The sequence below is a fragment of the Lolium rigidum genome, chromosome 2 (assembly GCF_022539505.1).
Source record: "Lolium rigidum isolate FL_2022 chromosome 2, APGP_CSIRO_Lrig_0.1, whole genome shotgun sequence".
Classification (NCBI taxonomy): Eukaryota; Viridiplantae; Streptophyta; class Magnoliopsida; order Poales; family Poaceae; genus Lolium; species Lolium rigidum.
Window position 1 is genome coordinate 129393079 of NC_061509.1, and position 22626 is coordinate 129415704.

Below are 22626 nucleotides of genomic sequence, written 5' to 3' on the forward strand. Positions count from 1 at the left end.
CGTTTGATGTAATCAAAGTACCTTTCCGGTATAAGTGATTTACATGATCTCATGGTCATAAGGACTAGGTAACTATGTATCGAAAGCTTATAGCAAATAACTTAATGACGTGATCTTATGCTACGCTTAATTAGGTGTGTCCATTACATCATTCATATAATGATATAACCTTGTTATTAATAACATCCAATGTTCATGATTATGAAACTAATCATCTATTAATCAACAAGCTAGTTAAGAGGCATACTAGGGACTCTTTGTTGTTTACATATCACACATGTATCAATGTTTCGGTTAATACAATTATAGCATGGTATGTAAACATTATCATAAACACAAAGATATATAATAACTATTTATTATTGCCTCTTGGGCATATCTCCAACAAGAGGAACAAAGGAAAATAAAGCGGCATACCATGAAGCATTGTATCTATCATTAATATCTGTCACTCGACCAAAATCACCCTATGCACCTCTGAAAATCCTCATCTCTGATGCCAAAGCCTTGCGTAAAGCTAGATTTTTTTGCTGCATATCTCTCAATAACAATGTAACTCCAGAAGTAGTGGTGTGATACTTTGACATAACCTCTTCAAGTCTTCATCATATTGGTTGGTTGGGTTAAACCAAAATCCAGATGCGTGCTGATTTTTTTTAAGTGCTTATCCCACCTCTCCTCTATAGCTTTAAGAACCGGCTGTTGGATTGCTCGCTTTTTTTTTGAACCTCTTCTCAATCTCTTATACTGTACAATGTGATGCTCAAAATACATATCTCACTAAAGGTTTCGAGAAGTTATAAATGGAAGCACAATATTTCTAAAATTGTTGATCCAATACAAGGTCAACAAAATGTCGTGATTTTGCTTCTCCTGCGCATGGAGCCCATGTCCACTCTTTTAATGTAACCGTGCTATGAAGAACATCTTTTTGCTTGTGTATACTTCGCAATGCAACAAAATTAGTAGCAAAGCGAGTTGGTGCTGGATGAAATATCCCATGTCCATTAGTGATTGCCGCATAAGAAAAAGTGGGTTGCAATGGTTGTACAAGTATCTAGTGATTTTAGATGCATCTTCTACAACTTCTTTCACTATTTCAAGCTTTCCCAAATCAGTCAAGATCAAATGCAAACACTGAGCAGCACTAGGAGACCAATAAATTGAAGAAAACTTAGACTCTAATTTATTTCCAGCTAGTACCATATTTGAGGCATTATCAGCCACAAAATGCACCACAATTTCGGATCCAGCAAAGCACCTGGTGCGCCGGCAGTATTTGCTGAGCCTGGCACGGAGTAAATACAGACAAACGGCCAAATTATTGCCGGCGCACCCACACCTTGGTGCGCCGGCAGTAACCTGGACACTTATTGCTGCCAACCCACTCACCCCACACTACTCCTCCCACACAACCCGACCCTTCTCCCAACCTAGCTAGTTTTTGCCCCTTTCTACCCATAATTTAGCTAATTTTATCAAAAAAATTAATATTTTTTTAGCAAATCTTCCCTTCATACGTGCATCTCCCACATCCCTATGTAGATCTAGATCTCTCTATCCCGCATTGACCGCTCAATCTAGATCTAGATCTAGATCTAGAAAGTAGGAATCCATACGTCGTGGTCGGTGTGACATCTCGATCTCGTCTACTAATATATCAACCAAATAGGTGATTAATGAACAAATTAAGGAATGAAATCATCGTATATTGGAAATTTGAAGCAAAGTGTGTGTGGCATATATATGTTGTGTTTGTGTTTATGTCGGCGACCGAGCGATTTGATGATGTAAGGGTATTTTACCCTTATCCATTATTTTGGTAACAATGACACCGTGCTAAAGTATTTGGCCTAATATGTTTATAAGGATAATCTCAGGTATTAGGCAATGAGGCATAAATGGTGTATCAATGGAACAAGAAGGCTAAAGGAGACCCCCCACTTCAACAACAATCGAAAATGGGTCTACAGCAGAAATCCGGTCTGCAGCCCGGTCCAACCGGGCCAGCAACCGGCCAGTCCGGCGTGCTGGCCGGTCAACCGGTCGCCAACCGGGGCGAGTCCGGCGCGTGGCCCGGTCAACCGGTCGCCAACCGGGCTCCAAACGAAGAGCCAGCAGATCCGGTTGCCGACCGGTCAGCCGGCCTACAGACCGGCGAGTCCGGCGTGCGGCTTGGTCGACCGGTCGCCAACCGGGCGCCAACCGGCCGCCAACCGGAGGAGCTCCAGGACGACGCAAAGAGAATCCGGTCGCTGGTCCGGTCCGATCGGCCTCACCACCGGGTTGTCCGGTCTGTGGTCCGGTCAACCGGGTTTGTCGAGGGAAAAGCTGAGGTGGCAAGTGACCAACGACCATATTTCGAAGAACACTATAAATAGGCCTTCTCCTACCTCTGAACAGTGAGGCACTACACTACAAGCTGTTCTTGAGCTCTCTCTCTCTCTTACTCCATTGCTAGAAACACCAAAAGCCTCAGATCTCTCTCCTCCTCCACCCAAACTCAAATCCCTCCGGGAATCGTTAGAGGAGGACCCGATCTACCATTCTACCAAGCCAAATCTCATTCCCCCTTGTATTCATCGAGAAGCTTGCTTCCTAGGGTTCCTTGGAAACCCTAGGTGGGCAAGAGGAGTCCGGAAGCATCCGGGCTGTGGATTTGCTCCGGGCTAGATTGTGAAGGTTTGGAGGCTACCTCAAAGTCTACCACAAGTGAGTGAGCTATTCCTTCGTGGGATAGGCTCCGGAGAATAGGGTGAGCCTTCGTGGCGTGGGGAATCCTTCGTGGGACCTCCACCCCTCCAAACGTGACGTACCTTGTTGCAAAGCAAGGGAACACGGGAATACATCCTCGTCTCCGCGTGCTATCGGTTATCTCTAACCAAACTCCTTACTTGTGATTTAACTGCCTGTGAGAGCCTTCGTGCTCGAGTTAGTTGTATCCTCATATAGGTTGCTTCACCTAGTTTGCATTAGGCTCACCTTTATATTCCGCAAAGCCTAATATTGCAAAGAAAGAATTAAAACTTGTAGAAACCTATTCACCCCCCCTCTAGGTTTACCATCTCTATACTTTCAGATGAGATGAAAATGAGTTGCCAACGTTGCGCCGAAATGTTGATTCGTTAAGTTTTCGTTGCGACACATTTCTGGCGCTCCTAGGTCCTAATGTGTAGGAAGGTCATGCTGAAATTTTCTGTGAAAACTACCGACAGATGCATGGTTCTAATCAATAATATATCTTGCCGTGCAGGCGATAATGGTCATCAAGATGAGGGAAAGTATCGTGATGAGATATCTCAAACACGTGATCGCCGATATGTATGAAAATAACCTCATAGAGGTATTGTGTCCGTGTCAAAAATGCAAACTAGGTAAATTATTTCAGAGACATTGCAATCATCAAAATCAAAGTCATTATTATCAAAGGTAAATGGACTATTGTTTCCCATACTTCGAAAAAATTCAGCACTCTTATCATAAATAGTTTCAGTGGTTCTACGCAATTTTGTAGAAGGAGTGGGGACTTTTCCTACACCAATTATTTTACCATTAATAGTAGGAGGTTTGCTAGCATTGAGACTTCAGCATTATTAGTGGTGGTAATGGTACAAACTTTAGTCATATTATTATTTCTAGCAATTTCATCCTCTCTTTCCCACCTAGCATGCAATCAGCCAACATCCTAACATTGTCATCAATTCTAACTTCAATAGCATTCAAAGTTTTGCTTTCTTTAACATCATGAGGCGTAACCTTTAATTTAAGAAGTTCAACATCAAGAGCAAGACAGTCAACTTTAGAAGCAAGAACATCACTTTACCAAACTTTTCCTCAACAGATCTATTAAAAACAGTCATTTGCTAATAAGTCCTTAAGCATGACTTCAAGATCAGAGGATGCACTTCTATTGTTGTTGTAGGAATTACCAAAATAATTTCCATAAGCATTACCATTATTAGAAGGATATGGCCTATAATTGTTACTACCAAAATTATTCCTATAAGCATTGTTGTTAAACTATTTTGCTTTTAATGAAGTTCAGATCAACATGCTCTTCTTGAGCAACCAAAGATCTACATTCAAACTAGTGAAAAGTTAGTTTTCCTTCCAGTGTATAGTCTGAAAGAACATCTCTCACAATTTGTTTTGTGTGTTTTGATGACAATATATGTGATACACTAATGTTTGATGAGGTGGTGCAGGGATTATATAGATACATGTATATGAGTGACTTGTATGGAAAAACGAGTCAAAAGGAAGCTGAAACAGAATCACCAGGCCGGATAATCCGGGCCGGATATTTGCAAAAATATCCGGCCCCCAAAATTTGGCTAAGGACCAGAGGCGACGCGGCTCAGTACTTCCCTGGCATGGGGCCGGACATTTGGCCGGTTTTTCCTCAGGGCCGGATTTTTCCGGGGGGGGGCGGATTATCCGGCCCCAACTCAGGCCGGATTATCCGGCCCTCGAAAGTCACCAACGGCTGGATTTTGAGAGGGGGTATTTATACCCCCCTTCTTCTACCTTCCTCCTTGCTCAATCATTGCACAAAATTCTGCCAAGCCTCACCACCATTAAAGCCACCTCAAGAACTCAAGATCTGTAAGATCTCCTCCCTCACCCAACCAAAGCTCTTGATCTTTGGAGATTCGAAGGAGAAGACACCGATCTACATCCTCACCGAAGCGATTTACATTTCACCCTCATATGCTTGAGGGCCCTCTTGCTAGTGTTCCTCTTTGGATCCCTAGTTGATTGTTGTTGATGTATTGTTGTTGATTGTTGTGTTGTTACGGATTTGGGAGCCTCCAATTTGGTTGTGGATGTGTGCCCCAAGAACCTTGTAAAGGCCCGGTTTCCGCCTCGAGGAAATCCCGTAGTGGAAGTGGGCTAGGCCTTCGTGGCGTTGCTCACAGGAGATCTGAGTGAAGCCTTCGTGGATGTTGGTTTGGCTTTCGTAGCAACCACACTCCTCCAAACGTAGACGTACCTTCTTGCAAAGGAAGGGAACTACGGGAATCATCTCCGTGTCTCCGCGTGCTCCACTCTCGGTTACCTCTATCCTATTCTATCTCCTATATATTGCGTAGCTATATCGTGCTTAGTTGTTAGCTTTGTCATATAGGTAAATTCACTTAGTTGCATATCTAGAGAATTTACCTTTGTGTCAAGCCTAAATTGAAAAAGAACTAAAATTTGGTTAGCACCTATTCACCCCCCTGTAGGTGCAGCATACGATCCTTTTAATAGTCACAGTTTGATATGTTATAAGAATAGAATTGCTTTTTTTTCGTTCTGCATCTTTTTTATGGGCAATGTCTTCGTCACCCCCCCCCCCCCACATGCTCAAATCCTCGAACCACCCCTTCGTGGTGATTTCTTAGGATCCTTTAATTAAGTTGTGAAAATAAGAAAATTTCCCTAAACTTGTATGGGTTTGATTGACCCCCATGGTGGTTCCATAGTGGATTGAATTTTTTTTCCTTTTGGTGGGAAGGCTCAAGTAGAATACGGTAAAGCTTTCGTGGTGTTTGGAATACTTTGATTTTTACAGCGTTCTAACGGAGAGTAGAACAGTAGCACTTGCAGGAGTGTGATCTTCGAGATATATCATCGTCTCCGCTTCACCTTGTTTATTTTTATACACAAACTCTTTTCTTATGCACTTTACTTTGCGGCAGCCTTCGTTCTTGATGTTATATATATTGATATCACATTGTTGTTTGTCTTGCTTAGCAGAAGTTGTTGGTGCACGTAGGTGAATCCTAGTGATATAGGTTTTACGCTTGACAAATTAAACACTAGTTTTATTTCACATTGTTCAAGTTATTAGCTTAAAAGTTTTTAACCATCTATTCACCCCCCCCCCCCTCTAGGCGGCATCCGTGTCCTGTCACCTCTCCTGCCTCACGCCATGCCTCGTCGGCTACATACCACGTGAGGGAAGCTCACCTTTTCTGCCCGTGAGCGGTACCCGCAGACCGCCGAGGAGCATGAGGCGTGATACGGGCATGGAGGCCTATGTGGAGCCTAGATTCAGGACTCCACCAGCTTAATTATCTTAGTTTTTGTAATTGTCATATATTGGCAAATTAGGGATTTTTAATAAATCGAGTCAGTCTTGGTTTGGGCCTGTCCAACCAAGTTAGGAGGCCCATAGAGGGGCGCCCCAGCCCAGCAAGGGCTGGCCGGCCACCTCCCCCTCATATAAGGAGGTGGGGCGGCTAGGGTTTAGGGTAGAACAAGTTTAGTCTCAAGATTAGGGTTTTCCCCATTGTGTGTGTTCACGTGTATCATCCCTCCGGGGGTACGGCGCTGCCGTTTATCTATATTATCCGCTGCGAAGGTTCTTGTGTTCATCAAGGATTGTCTAGCTCAGGTTTGAGGCGTATCGATTCATCGATCCGTTTGCTTGCTGGATTCGTTCCCTCTTCTCCAGGCTGCGTTCATCGCGTTGTTGGGAGGAATCTCTACCCTAGGTTCTCGCTGTGAAAGATCGGGCATCAACTTAGGTGGATTGGCTTGGATCCACCGTATCATGTGGTATCAGCTTTCTGGGTTGCTCACGGCGAGGTTTTGTTGATCGATCTCTTTGGATCGGTTTGCTGCGGAGAAGATTAGCTCTAAGATCGGAGGAGTTTGGATCTCGGTCGAAGGAGTTTGGTTGGAGGAAGTTTGGCATTGTTTGGTGGAGTTTGGAGGTCATCCATGGCTGTTTCGGAGGTCAAAATCGCGAAAAATCGCGACCAGAATCGGGAAGAAGACGAAAATTCGCGACCAGGAAAAATCTGGTCGGAAATCCGGTCGACCGGGCCAGTGACCGGGCTGCCTGGCGTAGAACCCGGTCAACCGGGCGCCCAACCGGGAAGTTCGCAAATTCGCCGATTTCCGGTTTTGCTCCGGTACGAGGCAGCCGATCCGGTTGGCGACCGGTCAACCGGGCCAGAGACCGGGCAGGCCGGTCTGGAGGCCGGTCCAACCGGGCCCTGGGCCGGGACGGCGTCTGTTCCTGCGGTTGTTTCTCCGGCGGTTTCTCCTGTTACTGCGGATGCTTCTTCAGCAATACTAGCTACTACTGCTCCTGTTTCTCCGGCGATGCTCCTTGATGCTACTACTGTTGTTGCTTCATTTGGAGACGATGTGCGTGGCATACGGTGTTCACGTGGCACGAAATCCGGTGATGTTTTCAATGATTACCTTGATATCCGCCATTGGGAGGACTTACCGCATTGTGTGTCAGGACTAAAGTGGTATTTATGCCATGACGCGACAATTGAGCAGTACGAAGAATGGGAGAAGTAAATGGAATTGGGTTTCCAACGATGTCGTCGCTACAAAGGGAAGTTCACTGGGTATGATGCCTGTCTTCTAGCTCACCGGCGTGTGGATGCCGAGTTGGACATATATTGGTATGATGCCGTTGATAGAGGCGAGTATGCTTATACTTGGGCGGACTTCAAAAAGTTTCTTCGTGGTGGTTTTGGGTTACCATTGCAGCAGCGTAAGCAGCCGTCCAGAGTTGTGCATGCAATAGAGGAAGTGGACAAGTGCATAGTTCCTATTCAGGAGATTGTTCCACTACCAACAGTCACTAAGGTTGAGATGAAATCTTCAGAGGAGAGGAAACCTGGCTCTGATACCAAGAGCACTACTGTGACTGTTGAGGAGGATGTACCATTGAGAGGGATGAATATGCAACTCAAGAAGGTACAAGATGATGCTTGCAAGACAGTTGACAAGGTTCAGCGGTGGAGTTTGTTTCAGACTCAATGCTTTATCAAGGGCAAGGCTTGCAAGTTGATGGTTGATGGTGGTAGCTGTACTAATGGCATTAGCAAGGCGATGGTGATAGCGTTGGGGTTGTCTACATGGCGTCTTCCTGAACCTAAACGTCTTGAGTGGTTGAATAGCTGTGGTATGCTGAAGATTACTCACAAGGTGCGTGTGCCATTTGCAGTTGATGATTATGTTGATGAGATCGATTGCGATGTGTTGCCATTGGAGGTGTGTGGATTGCTACTTGGGCGTCCTTGGCAGTTTGATCGCAATGTGACACATGCTGGGCGAGCAAATACATATTCTTTTATGCATGGTGGCAAACAGCGGACTTTGAAGCCTATGGGTGATGATCATATCAAGTCCGATGTGGAATTAGTGGTGCGTAAGGAGAAGTTGCACAAGCCTAATGTGCAGCATACGGTGCATGATGTTCCGAGCATTGATGTTGGTGATGTTTCAGCCAAGCCTGTAGATGACAAGCAAGTTCTTGTTGGTGACAAGCCGGATGAAGCTACACTTGTTGTTGATGTGGATGTTACAGCATGTGCTACAGTTCCAGTTTGTGTTGATGCTAGTATGCAGACTGATGATGTTAGTGCTGATGGTGTTTCAGTCCGGTGCCAGGGCCGGCCGACCGGCTCCAGGACCGGCCGGGCCGGTCACCCGCCCGGTCAACCGGCGCCTAGACCGGCTGTAGCGCAGCGTGTTAGTGGAGACAGTGGGCAGTGGCACTACCGTGCTAGGAGTCCTGCAGTCCAGTTTTCCGCGACACCGCAGATGCATCGAGGCAAGGATGGACGTGTGAGACATCTATGTGGCCCAGGAATTACACATCTTGTGCAGGGTCATGTGCAGCGACACAACGGTCCATCAAAACCTCGCAAGAAGAAGGAGTTGGCGCCAAAGTCCAAGCTCATGTGGAGAAGAAAGGAGGCGCCAAGTGTTGTGTCAAGTCAAGCAGGCCGCGAGGGAGGATGTGGTGTGGAAGGCAAGCAAGACTTGAAGACGGCGAGGATGTGTCATGTTCATATCACGTCACCTTTTCCAGAAGACCCTCACGCGTTGGGGACAACGCTTCTTGAAGGGGGGAGGATGATACGGGCATGGAGGCCTATGTGGAGCCCAGATTCAGGACTCCACCAGCTTAATTATCTTAGTTTTTGTAATTGTCATATATTGGCAAATTAGGGATTTTTAATAAATCGAGTCAGTCTTGGTTTGGGCCTGTCCAACCAAGTTAGGAGGCCCATAGAGGGGCGCCCCAGCCCAGCAAGGGCTGGCCGGCCACCTCCCCCTCATATAAGGAGGTGGGGCGGCTAGGGTTTAGGGTAGAACAAGTTTAGTCTCAAGATTAGGATTTTCCCCATTGCGTGTGTTCACGTGTATCATCCCTCCGGGGGTACGGCGCTGCCGTTTATCTATATTATCCGCTGCGAAGGTTCTTGTGTTCATCAAGGATTGTCTAGCTCGAGGTTTGAGGCGTATCGATTCATCGATCCGTTGCTTGCTGGATTCGTTCCCTCTTCTCCAGGCTGCGTTCATCGCGTTGTTGGGAGGAATCTCTACCCCAGGTTCTCGCTATGAAAGATCGGGCATCAACTTAGGTGGATTGGCTTGGATCCACCGTATCAAGGCGGCGGAACGCGCAGCAACAGAGCGAGATGGCACGGAGGAGATGGACGAGTTCGTCAAGGAGGGCGGGGTAGGACGAGGAGGTGGAATTCGGCGAGCCGATGCCAATCGGCGAACATGACGCCCTAGTCGCCTTCTTCGAAACCGCTCACCAGGAGGCGGTGCATGACCGTGGCCTCGAAGCTGTGAACAAATCGAGGAGCAGGAATATTTTATGATTTGCCCACTTTTCTTTAAAGTGTTTATTATTTGCCACATGATCAATACATATCAGTGAGACATAAAATGGCAAATGATAGAAGTGCAAAGAACTGCATCCGCCCCATGCAACATGTTTAGGTTCATGCGAACAAAAAAAAACCTAGAATTTAGGTTAGAATTTTTATCCGCGGTGACTCACATGAACATACACGACCAAGATGACTGGAGTCTCTTTCCAACAATGTTCGAGGAGTGCTAATGAGGTGACGCACGAACTTGCAAGGTTTGCTTATGCTTCCAAGGAAACCTATGTGTTGGATGGTGATCCTCCGAAATTTATTTTGCCATATCTAATTCGTGATGTAATACTTTTATCAAATGAAATGAATAAAATCGCCACCAGGCATTTCTTAAAAAAAAACTTTTTTTACCGGTGGAAAATAATGATTGCTCATCATATGACCGAAGATAAGGACATGTTTAACATTCCAGAAAAAAACATTTTTTTGAATGTCAAAAAATATAATCCATTAGACACATATTTTTTAATTGATCAAAATTTTCCTAAGTGTTAAAACATTTTGAGAACTTGTTAAGAAAAATTCATAATCTTGTTTCGAATATTATTACGAATCCAAAATATTCAACTTGCACTTATTTGCACCCATTTGGATTTTGGAACCGGACAGTTTGTTATCTTTCTGAATGAAACTATAATGCTCAGAGGGGTCTGAGAGCAAGTGCCATCCTAGCATGGAGAATGCTAGTACCCAATCGACTGGGATTTTGAAATATGAAAACAAATACTCCCGCTGGCACCGCCTCTGATTCTACGAAAGAGTAAGCACTGACCAACTTACACAGAAGGTAACCGTCTCATATTAAAGCAACTTAGATTAAAGCTACATAAACGATGCACCAGTTTCAAGCTATCGCCCGGGGAGAAAGTGCAATAGCAATAACGTGGTAATAACCTAAACCAAGTAACCAACTGCCTACATACTTCATTTTGCTGCTGGTTTTACCCAACACCCACAAAGCAGCTTTGCTTGCCAAAGCAAAGCTGACCAGACTAGCTCATTCACTTGCCATCTGCTGGTATGCTGAAGCTTACCACCTTCGCCTTCTTTGCTACGGGACCAACCTCGACCACATCATCGCTGCTGTCGTCAGAATCGCTGGGAAGGTCCACCATTGGCTTCTTGCCCCGCGGATCTGCTACCTTCTTCTTCACCACTTCATACTTCAGCCCCTTCCTGTCAGCCGTAGCATCAATGGAAACAATGGACCCCTCACCGGCATCTCCTTTGACCAGTAACTCGGAGAGCTTCGTCATCACATTCTTGTGCACCCACCTCCTTATGGGCCTTGCGCCATACATCTGTCAGGAACATAAGCGCAGTTACCAAAACATACATAATTGTGAATTAGCATCTCCTGGTTATGCGACTACACTAGCGTGATCACCCACAGATGTTGAAAATGAACGTCACTTACAGGGTTGTACGATTCTGACAAGATAACATCCATCGCGGCATTACTTGCAGTTAGAGAGATGCCCTTGTCAGCTAAATTGGCAACGGTACTCTTCATCTGGATTTTGACAACCTCCTTTAGTTTGTCATGCGAAAGAGGTTCAAATATCACCATCTCACTCAATCTGTTGAGGAGCTCAGGCTTGAAGTGTTTCCGAACCTGCTCAAACAGTACATATGCCAGTCAGAAGGTAGCTGCTGCAGCCTTAAGAAAATGGTTTAGTTCACAAACCTGTTCCATAACAAGACCACGTGCAGCTTCCATTGTTGTCTGTCCATTCATTCCTGCTGTCAGGTGCTCTGCTCCCAGATTTGAGGTCATAATGATGATGGTATTCTTGAAATCCACAGTCCGGCCTTTACCATCGGTCAACATACCATCATCAAGAAGCTGAAGAAATACATTGAACACCGAGGGATCTGCCTTCTCTACCTCATCAAAAAGAATGACGCTATATGGACGCCTCCTAATTTTCTCAGTTAGTTGTCCCCCATCTTGATGACCATGATAGCTTTAGAATGTTACAAAAGCAACATTAAAATCAGTCAGTGAGTATAAAAATATAATGTGGACAAAGAGCACAATATACAAACCTTGGAGGTGCTCCAATGAGGCGCAGCACAGATCCACTGGTAACATACTCAGACATGTCAAAGCGAACCAACATTTTCTCACTGTTAAATAGCTGCTCAGCAAGAGCTTTCGCAAGCTCAGTCTTTCCAACGCCGGTCGGTCCCAGAAACAGGAAAGATCCTATCGGTTGGCCAGGTTGATCAAGACCAGCCCTGGAGCGTAAGACCGCTTGCGCGACCAAATTGACCGCTTCATCCTGGCCAACGACTCGCTCATGCAATCTGTCAGGAAGGTGGATTAACTTATCTTTCTCCTCTTGATCAAGCGTAGTGACAGGAATTCCTGTCCATCGACTCACAACCTTCAAATAACAACAAACAGATCGCATTGTAACAATGGAAAATATTCAAAAAGAAATCACAATGACACAATGGAAATATTAACAAAGGCACCATTAACAAATGCCTACTTGTGCAACATGTTCTGGTTCAAGAATTCCTTCCTTCACTACTACAGCAGAGCTACTTTGTGCTGCGGTCACATGTCTTTTGCTGTCAATTTGCATCCTTGTAGTAGAGCATGCCTCATCAATCAAATCAATTGCCTTATCAGGAAACTGACGACCTACAGGCAACAGTAAGATTCATTACTTTTCTCCAACATTAAGTTGGCACACAATTGCATGCAGCTAGATGGGAGCATTCGAATTTGCTCCATTTACTCATAGACATTGGCACAAATTTACTCAATCTGTGCACACGATTTTAATGACAAGACTCAATCTTGCGCGTCGCTAATTTGACCTATATAATATAAACTATACAATAAAAAATTATACAATTAGATAATAGAACATATAAAGTTTCTAGAGATGTATCTTCTGTGATATATACTTTATATTAAGTTGGTCAAATTGACAACCTAGGACTACGCATAGGACTAATAAAATGATATGGAGGGAGTAGTATGAATGTATGATCACTCTTGCCCTTGAATTGTACTGCCCAACAGAACAAAACCTTTATGTACATAGTTACAGTATGAGGTGACAGCGTAAGGGCCGGAATTTGAACCATGACAAATCAAGGCCATACCCAATTTTGATCGCAAAAAGAAAGAACACTATTTTCTTTTCCTTCTTTTTATTTTCATTATATTTTCTACACAACTACGTGAGTGAAACACGTGTTTGATTCATGAAGAGCTCAAAACTTTTGAGATTGATAGGGTTCGCAAATAGCATACATACAGACAAAGTAACATGTAATCTAATTGTCTTGTTGTCCCATCTATTGACATAGGAGCAATAGACAATCTCGATATGCTTCACAAATAGGTCTTTCTGCAGATTAGCTAAGAAACAAATTAGATTTTGAATATAATCATCATGCTGTACCCATGTAATTAATTAAACTTTATTATGTCATGGCATGTGACTCATGCTATTTCTGAGTAGATTATGTCATCATACGTGCACTCATGCTTTTTCGCAGTATAAGACGTTAATGCTTTTAGCCACTGGTTCATCAGAACATTTGCTAATAGCAGAGTATTTGTGTCTCTCTCATTTCAACTTCAGAGTTTGCTCACATCTGAACATATAATTGGAAATAGGTAGCTGTTCAGTTTTCCTATTACTGAAGTAATAATGTGGAGTATTTGTGTCTCTCTCATATCTTCCACTATCGTGTTCAAGTAGATCCTGAATTCCACTAATTTCAATTGCCTTTTGGAATGAAAAATCCTATCTGCTTATGCAACTAACGATCATACAAAAAGCAATATTTTCTATCAGAAACAGATATATCCACCAGCCACACCAAGCCAAACCCTAGGTTGCCATATTAATGCAGCATCAACGAAACCAATGCAAGCAAGATGTAAACAAAGTTAAGATTCCTCACCAGTTATGTAGCGGCCAGCAAGCTGTGCAGCAGCAACAAGAGCAGCATCCTGAATTGTCAAACCATGGTGCTCTTCATACCTCCCTTTTAGACCCTGCAGAATGGCAATTGTTGCCTGTGTGCTTGGCTCCTCCACATGCACCATCTGGAACCGCCGCTCCAATGCGGCATCTTTCTCGATGTACTTGCGGTACTCATCAAAAGTCGTAGCGCCCACACAGCGGATACGGCCACGGGCCAATGCCGGCTTCAGCAGGTTGGCGCCGTCCATGCTGCCGCCACCGCACTTCCCGGCGCCAACAAGCATGTGCACCTCATCGATGAACAGAATAACCTTACTGTTTGCATCCTCCGCCTCCTTGATCACATTCTTCAGGCGTTCCTCGAACATGCCGCGGTACTGGGTCCCGGCCACCATGGCCCCAAGGTCGACCTCCACAAGGCGCGCTCCAGCAAGTGCCGCAGGGACCGTCCCAGCGGCGATGCGCTGGGCGAGGCCCTCTGCAATGGCCGTCTTGCCGACCCCCGGCGCGCCGACTAGCACAGCGCTGTTCTTGGTACGGCGGCAGAGGATGCAGACAACGCGATCGATCTCGTCGTCGCGTCCGATCACTGGATCGGTGTTGCCGACCGCGGCCGTCATGTCCCGTCCGTACGCCCGCAAAGCCTTCTCCTTCTTTGCCCCCGCCCTGGGCGCGGCGCCGGCGAGAAAACTGGGCCCACCTCCAGCAGAAGTGTTCAATGTGGTGGCCGGGGTTTTGACAACGGGCGGCTTCGGCGCGGATCGGGGGATACTACGGCCAGGGGCGTAGGCCGAGGCGGCCCACGAACCGGTCGGCGGCGGAGAGGTCGAAGAGGCGACCGGGCTCACCGTTCTTGCAGCCGGGGCCGGTGTGTACCGGAGGGAGGCGCTGGCAGAAGCACCGCAGGACAGATGGCGAGGCCTCAGCAGCGGATTCTCATCCGCCGCCTGGCCAAGGATGACGGCCTCCGTTGAACTTGAAGATGCCGCAGCCGCAGCCGCGCGCTTGAATCCAAAGGGTGCAGCGAGGGAGGCGCTGCTGCGACGGTAGATGGACTTGGTGTGCAGCCGAGACTGCCGGGTGAGGGACGAAGGGTACCTGCTGAGCCGGAGCAAGGTGGGGGAGGAAGGAGGGCTGTCTTCGTCGAGGTCGACGACGAAGCGGCGGCGCCGGCTGAGCGAGAGGTACTCATCGTCGTCGTAACCTTCGTATCTGCTGCAGATGGGAGGGACGTCGAAGGCGTCGGTGGAGGGCTGGACCTCGAAGGGAGTGCTGCGGGAGGTCATTGTGCGGGAGCGGCGGCGAGTCGGAGGGCTGGTTGAGTTGAGTGGGGACTGTGGGAAGTAGTGGGTTCTGGGTTCCTTATAGGAGAAGAAGGGAAACGAAGCAGTCCCGGTTTTACTTTTACTGGGCATTGATGACGGTGGACGTGAGCGGAAAACTCGAAGCTGCAGTTAATTTTTCTTCGCTGGGTCCAGTCCATTATCCATACGGCCAATATTTCGCACGGAAGGATGGAAACAACATGAATTAGAAATGCCAAAGGGCTGTAAACCCGCAATTTAAAATACTTAGAAAAGTGTGTGCGCGTATGTATGAGCGTCTTTAATTGTACTGTGTTTTGCAAAAAAGAAAAATACTTAAAAAATATCAGATCTGAAAATAAAGGATTAGTACAACTGTACTTAATTTACGGGAAACGATTTGTATTACTCCCTCTTATCCAAATTACTCATCGGAGATTCAATATATCTTGGCATGAACTGGAACTCGATTTGTCAAAGTATAATATAGTGACGAAAACACAACAAAAACGGATAGTAAAATTGAGTGGTGTTGCATTGATTTCTATACTTTTCTAGGAACGCAGAAACAACATATATGGACCAAATACTATGTGAACATGGAGTGGAACACTGTCGTTCTACTAGGAAATACATGAATGATCGACCAGTGGAAGCCTCCTCGGATGCACAAAGCGATTGTATGTTAACCCGTTTTTTGGTGGCATCTTCACTAGTTTGGCTTGACAAGGTCACATATTGCCCACGCTAAATTAGTCCATGCACATCAACCCGAAAGTGGAAACTTCGTATTCACCTGAAGAGGAAATTTCTTTTCCGTACATGCTCCGCTGTGAACACAATTTTTCCCTTTTTTGTGCCAAAAGAATTTTGTCTCCATTTAAGTCTGTAAGATTTCATTTTTCGTTTCCATATTTCCATTTCGTTTTACCGCTAAAGAGTAATGACTCTTTCCTCTCAATTGTCATCCCTCTCCTTGATCTTTTGAGTGTCTCCTCATCTTGTAGCACCTCTTCATCTCCCTTCCATCAACATGTCATATCTCCTCCCTCCCTCCCTCCCAAAGTTGTGCGACCATAGCCTCGTGGTGGTAGAAAAGTTGGAGTTCAAATTAGTGCCTGCAGATTGTAGAAATTTGCAGAAAGGCGCACATAAAGGGGAGCAGATCATCTCCGAATATTTTTTTATGGGTTTGTTCATAAACTCGTCATTCTTTGGGTGCCCGTAATATTAACAAAGTGTGTATGTTGTTTTCTATAGGCATGTTATGAACAAGTGAAACAAACAATATGGTATGGTATCTAACCATGAGGTATATAAAAAACAACTCATTTCCATCATAATCGTCATGATGTCCGCACACCATCTAGATCCTTCAAGAATAGAGGAATCACCTGAGAAAGTGAATAACTAGGTGGGAGAAACTATTGGTTGACATAACCCAGATCATTCCATTAAGAAACATCAAAATGGGTTCGTCCATTAGAAGCATCCCTAACCCCAGATGCTAATGACACTTTTGTGACATGTTTAGGGCCATGCTCCTCATGAAAATGACCAACTTTTAGTGGCCTCTCCTTTTGGCAACACTAGTACATGTAGGTTTCTTCCTAGCATTACTATCTTCACGACCAGCTTAGCTGATTCATCCTAAGCTTTAGCTTCTTCTAGTTGAGTGTTGTAAAAAGATACACACATGACCTCAAAAAAATAACAGTCACCCACTTTGTATACATTGATTAACTAATCACTAGCCTTAGGCAACATCAAGAAAATATAAAACTTCTATATGGCACTTAACACCATTTGGACCTTCGACACAATGAGGTAATCTAATCATCGCCATATAAAACCTGCAATTTAAATGCAAGAGAAAATCATAAGCATGTACTCCAATCAATGGAAGCTCTTCAATACAACACATCCCACTTTAATCATGGACCAACAAGCAACTTATAAATGAGCCTCATAAAAAATGTATAGGACACACATAACCGGAGAACACCTTCTGGTCACACACCTATCCCCATCAATGCTATTGGAGCCGAACCAACCACATTATTCAGAATCAGATCAAGGATAGACACGTATACATGACATCATAGCAAACCTACACTACAAGAAAAATTCTGATAGACAACGTCCCAAAATCGTCCGCTAAGGGGTATTTTTCTTCGCCTATGGGCCTAACCCGACGATATGGGTTCTGTTGTCGAAACTGCGTTAGGCAAAGTCCTACGACGATTTTTTCGGTCCGTCGTGCTTGGGCGCCCTTCCGCCGCGGAAAATCGGACCGTTGCAGAAGTGTTTTCGGGAGCCCGTTGACTGCTGACGTCATGCAAACTGACACGTGGCAGACGCCGTTAACCGCGGTTAACGGCGTTAACCGGCTGAAACCCCGTGGTAGATGGTAGGCCCACACGAGGCCCGCCACGTCTTAAGCGGGTCGGCCCATTAAGTTTGCGGGCCGGGCCAGCCGACTTAGTTTGACCGGTCAACTATATAGTCGGGTCTGGTCCATTAGTTACGTGGGTCGGGCCTAACCTCTAAGGTTGACTGGTCAAAACTATAATGGGCCGGCCCACTAAGCATGTGGGTCGGGCCGAATGCACTCGTTTGACCGGTCAACAGGTAAAGGGCCGGCCCACAAGACATGTGGGACCCACTTTCCTGTTATCGGGCCGGCCCATTTACCAAGTGGGGTCCACCTTAAAGCAAGTGGGCCGGCCCAAGAAGTTATTGGGCCGGCCCAATTAGCATGTGGGTCCCACTACCCCGCTATCGGGCCGGCCCATTTAGTACGTGGGGTCCACAATAGATCAAATGGGCCGGCCCAACAAGCCGATGGGCGGGCCAAAAGCACGAGTGGGTCCCACTTTCCTGTTAAAGGGCCGGCCCATTTAGTATGTGGGGTCCACCATGTAGCAAGTGGGCCGGCCCAACAAGATAGTGGGCCGGGCCAAAAACACAGGTGGGTCCCACTTTCCTGTTAAAGGGCCGGCCCATTTAGTATGCGTCCACCATATAGCAAATGGGCTGGCCCAACAAGTAAGTGGGCCGGGCCAAAAACAAAGGTGGGTCCCACTTTCCTGTTAAAGGGCGGCCCATTTAGTATGTGGGGTCCACCATATAGCAAGTGGGCCGTCCCAACAAGATAGTGGGCCGGGCCAAAAACACAGGTGGGTCCCACTTTTCTGTTAAAGGGTCGGCCCATTTAGTATGTGGGGTCCACCACAAAAGCAATTGGGCTGGCCCACCAAGTTAGTGGGCCGGCCCAATTAGCATGTGGGCCCACTATCGTGTTAACGGGCTCGCCCAATATGTAAGTGAGCCGGCCCAAAATGAAAGTGGGTCCCACACTACAGTTGATGGGCCGACCCAATCTGTTGTAGGGCCCTGGTTGTTTGACTAGTCAACTTGCATTAAATTTCATGAGCCTAAAATCTGATATCAATGATACACACAATTACATACACAAATAAAATAACTAGGAAAATTACAAGGCAATTAATGTGCCCGAATAAAAAAATTACATAGAATCATTGAGGACTTCTATTAGCATCATCAATAACACGTTGACATTTGGCAATCGCCTTGATTGAATCTTGTGTACTCTTGGTCAACATATCAGCTACAGACCTTAAAGCAGCAATACCATGTCTTTTATAAAGTACAACCTTGAGATATTTACTGTTTGATGAAAGGAATGGTCTAGGTTGACGGCTATGAGAGGATGCATCAGAAGAAAGATCAGAACTTTTTGTGGGCCTCTCTTCTGATGAAGATTGCTTCATCAGAACTGCATTCTGATAATAATGCAAAAAGAGTTAAACGATGAACTATGCAAACATGTATTAAGCATTGTCGATATGAGATAGTCACAAGTACTAAGCACATACTTACATTATATCGTTGCATAGGCTCACCCCGAAACCTTTTTTGCGCTCTATCTTCTACTAAGGACTTCTTCATTACAACTGCATTCTAGTAATATTGCAAACATAGTTACAACAGTGAACTATTCAAACATTTATTATGCAATGTAGATATAAGATAATAACAAGTTGCATAAATAAGACAATGTATGGAACTTGTACTAAGCTGACTTACATCATAATGTTGCACGAGGTCGCTTTGGCGACTATCTTCTAATGATGACTCGCTTCACTAAAAATGCATTCCGGTAATATTGCAAAAATAGTTACAACAATTAACTATTCAAACATGTATTACGCAATGTAGAGATCGGATAACGGCGTGTAGCGGAAATAAGCACAAGATAAGATAAGATGCATGTACTAAGCACATACCGGCTCATCGCGAGTCCTTCTCTTGCGTGCACTAGTCGTGGTCGACATGCCTCGTCATTTTAGGTTCAGCCATCAAGTGAAATGCTAATTCTCCTACTCCATTGTCCTTAATCTGTGTTTAGATATCACATTTAAGACCAAGTCAGCTGGTTTCAAATAACAAAAAACGTGAGCTGCCAAATGAATAAGCCAATATTTACCAGATATCAAATTAAAACCAACTAGATGTTGCTTTGCATGAGATACGAATTTCAGACATTCAGATTTAGAGTAGGGTAATGCCAAGGTTTTCCACATAAAGTAAGTCGGCATTAAGAATGACCAAATGTCGGGTTCAAATTACCTTCGCGAGTTGCTCCAAGACAAGCATATCAAATAGGCAGTAAACATAGTAAAGCATGGATGGCATTGCTATGGCAGGGTTCCAAGTGTTAATCTCTTGCATAAGGAACAATGCATATAGGTTATAGATAATAACGGAAGTAAACTGCCGAAGTTACCAACCAAGAACTCAGATTCCAACCTTCCCTAGCGTCCCCGCTGTTAATGTTGTATATTCTAATAAGTGGTTCGCATGATCAATCCCTAGGAAAAATAACATTGACAAGTTAGTCTACGATAATACAAAGACCAGACATGCACGCAGCAATAACTATACAAGCCATGCGACAGAGCATTCATGGAAAAAATAGCTATAAGCTAAAGACGAGGTATAAGAGCAAGCAGATTGGAAATGCACATAGCATGATTATAAAAGAAGTGTGAGAATAGCGAGACACGAGAAAACAGCTAGCGGCTAGCGGTGAGCTAATGACGTGGTATAAGAACAACCAGATTGGAAATGCCCATAGCATGACTATAAAAGGAATAGCATGCAAGTACAAAAATAGTTGGCAGCAAATGAATGGGTATAAGGCTATAAATATGTGGATGCACACAGTGTCGTAGAATGAACAGGATGGTAGCGACCGGATAATGCTTTGGTACTCGTACAATATTTAAACGAACTTCATGCGAAGTAACACATCAAGAAATTTAATGGCATATGAGATCTGCAAATAACTACAAAGAAACACCGCGATCTAACGGGCCAGCGTACTAACCAAGCTGCGGCGGGGTGGACGGGGGCGGCAACTTGCATTCCAGCGGCGGCGAACGCGGGAGACGATGAGTCGACCCTGTTTCAGTAGAAGCGGGCGTTAGTGAAGCAGATCTGGTTGGCTGGCAAGGGATTCGGTGAAGTTGATACAGCCGCTGCGCCGAGGTAGTCGGTGGAATAGATCGGCTTCTGTGGAGGGGGGGCCGCGGTGAAGTAGACACGGTTCCGTTGGAGAGGATCCGGTGCATCGACAGGAAAGGCGTTGATTGCTACGCTGTGGATGAGGTCGGCGGTGAAGCGACGGCATCCGTCGGTGGCGAGGGCGGCGGGGGAGCGGATCGGGTGGGTGGACAGCCAACACGATCAAGGCTACGCTGTGGAGGAGTATGCCGGCGGCGAAGCAGATCTAGTACTGTAGAGAGTCAGAGCTTTGGCGTGTGAGAGTATTTTTGAGCTAATGGGGCGAATGGTTGGTGAGTGGGTGTGGGCCTGTGGGGAGGGTTCGGGATCTAGGCAATATATTTCATTGTTACCGAATGAGCCCTCCATGGTCGGTGGGTTGTAGCTTCCGGACCAGGGTTAAAAGGGTAAAACCGGTCACGGGATTTTCGAATGGATGCGGCGGGATGATTTGGCGCGCGGCCGAAATTTTCAGTTTCAAGCTACGAGCGAACGACAAAAATAATGTTCTTCCCCAGGGAGCTCTCATTTCTTCCTCTTCTCTTTCTCTCTCGAGTCTCTCCAACTCCCCTGGCTCCTCTCCCCTTCTCTCCGGCAGCCTCGCCGGCCGGAGACGAGGCCGACTTCTCTCTGTATATCGTACACCCTCCGAACTAAATTAATTGATTCAACTTTCCTTAGACGTGTATGTATCTAGAGTAAAAACATGTGTGGATACATCCATATTTAGATAAGCAAAGTTCGAGTCGGTTAATTTGGATCCGAGGGAGTTAGTGTTGTTGTAAGCTTAGATCCAGGTGTTTCCCATGAGCAGAATGGCGCAATGGAGTCGGGGATCTCGTCACCGGCTTCGGATCCGGCCTATGGTGAATCCGGCGGATCAGATCCGGCGGATCTTGCCGGCCAAACCCCGATCTGGTGCCATCAAGGTGATGGAGCTAACGGTGAGGCTTGCTTTGGTCAGTGCTTCAGATCTGGCCAATGGGGAAGTCAAGCTGCTAACGTTCACAAGCTCGGGGCATACGACGGCGTCATCCGTCTTGCCCGTGAACATCTTGGCCTTTCAGCGGCCCTTCTCAGAGCCAATATGCCGTTGCTGAGGCCCTTCTTCTCCTTCATCCTGGCGACTACCGGCGACACCGTCCCAAGTGGTGCGTCCCCGGCGACGGAGTTGCTGGAAAGGATGCGGAGCAGAGATCTGATGTGCGGTCCAGAAGGACTCGATTGATTTTCTTCTATATGTTTTGGGGTCCTTTTTGTAAAGTTGCAGGTCCTATTAGTTATTGTCTAGTTCTCTTGGACCTCTATGTAATTTTTTGGACTAGTTTCCATTTGCACCGATAAACTTGAATTTTGACAAGTTCACGGGAAAAAAATCCTTTGCACATATGGCCTATCATGTATGAACATTCTTGAGTTTTAAACTATATGTAATGGCCAGCACTTGCGCAAGGGGCACGTCTAGTGCGCACTAGTTTCCATTAGCACCGATAAATTTGAATCTTGACAAGTTCTTGGAAGAAAAAATTGATTCACATATAGCCTATCATGTATGAACATTATTGGGATTCAAACTATACATAGATGGCCAACACGTGTGCAAGGGGGTCCTCTAATGTGCACTAGTTTCCATTAGCACCGATAAATTTGAATCTTTACAAGTTCTCGAAAAAAAATTGCTTCACACATATGCCCTATCATGTATGAACATTATTGGGATTCATATTATAAATAGATGGCCAACACTTGTGCAAGGGGGTCCTCTAATTCTTGGGGATTTCAATCTATCTCTCTCTCTCGATCTATCATTGGTGGCCAGAACAACACACATATGCATGCACTTTATGCGCAAAGGCGCGGGTGCCTCTAATAATTCATGTGTGTGCGTATATTTGAACATATTCTTGGGGATTTCAATCTCTATCTCTCGATCTATATATCGTTGGTGGCCAAGAAACACACTTATATATATACGCATGCACTTTATGCGCAAAGGCGCGGGTGCCTCAAATAATGTGTGTGCGCACTCGATCGACGATCCCTAAACCTTAAACCATAAAACCCTAAAACCCTAATCCCTAA

General features: G+C 45.6%; 1 protein-coding gene across 1 annotated transcript; it reads right to left on the minus strand.

Annotated features, from left to right (window-relative positions):
• Nucleotides 1-10454: 10454 nt before the first annotated feature.
• LOC124687229 (chaperone protein ClpB1-like) lies at nt 10455-14298 on the minus strand. Its single transcript, XM_047221035.1, has 6 exons — nt 13629-14298; nt 12194-12348; nt 11745-12085; nt 11383-11662; nt 11113-11310; nt 10455-10996 (listed from the first exon to the last, which is right to left on the minus strand). The coding sequence occupies exons 1-6, from the start codon at nt 14269-14271 to the stop codon at nt 10697-10699; spliced, it is 1917 nt and encodes a 638-aa protein (XP_047076991.1). The 5' UTR covers nt 14272-14298; the 3' UTR covers nt 10455-10696.
• Between the last annotated feature and the right edge of the window lie 8328 nt (nt 14299-22626).

Coding starts and splice junctions, on each gene's coding strand:
- LOC124687229 (XM_047221035.1), bottom strand. CDS start 14,271: ATGACGGCCGCGGTCGGCAACACCGATCCAGTGATCGGACGCGACGAC. Junction 12,349..13,628: donor TGCTGGCCGCTACATAACTG/GTGAGGAATCTT, acceptor TGTTGCCTGTAG/GTCGTCAGTTTCCTGATAAG. Junction 10,997..11,112: donor TGTCAGAATCGTACAACCCT/GTAAGTGACGTT, acceptor TGTTCCTGACAG/ATGTATGGCGCAAGGCCCAT.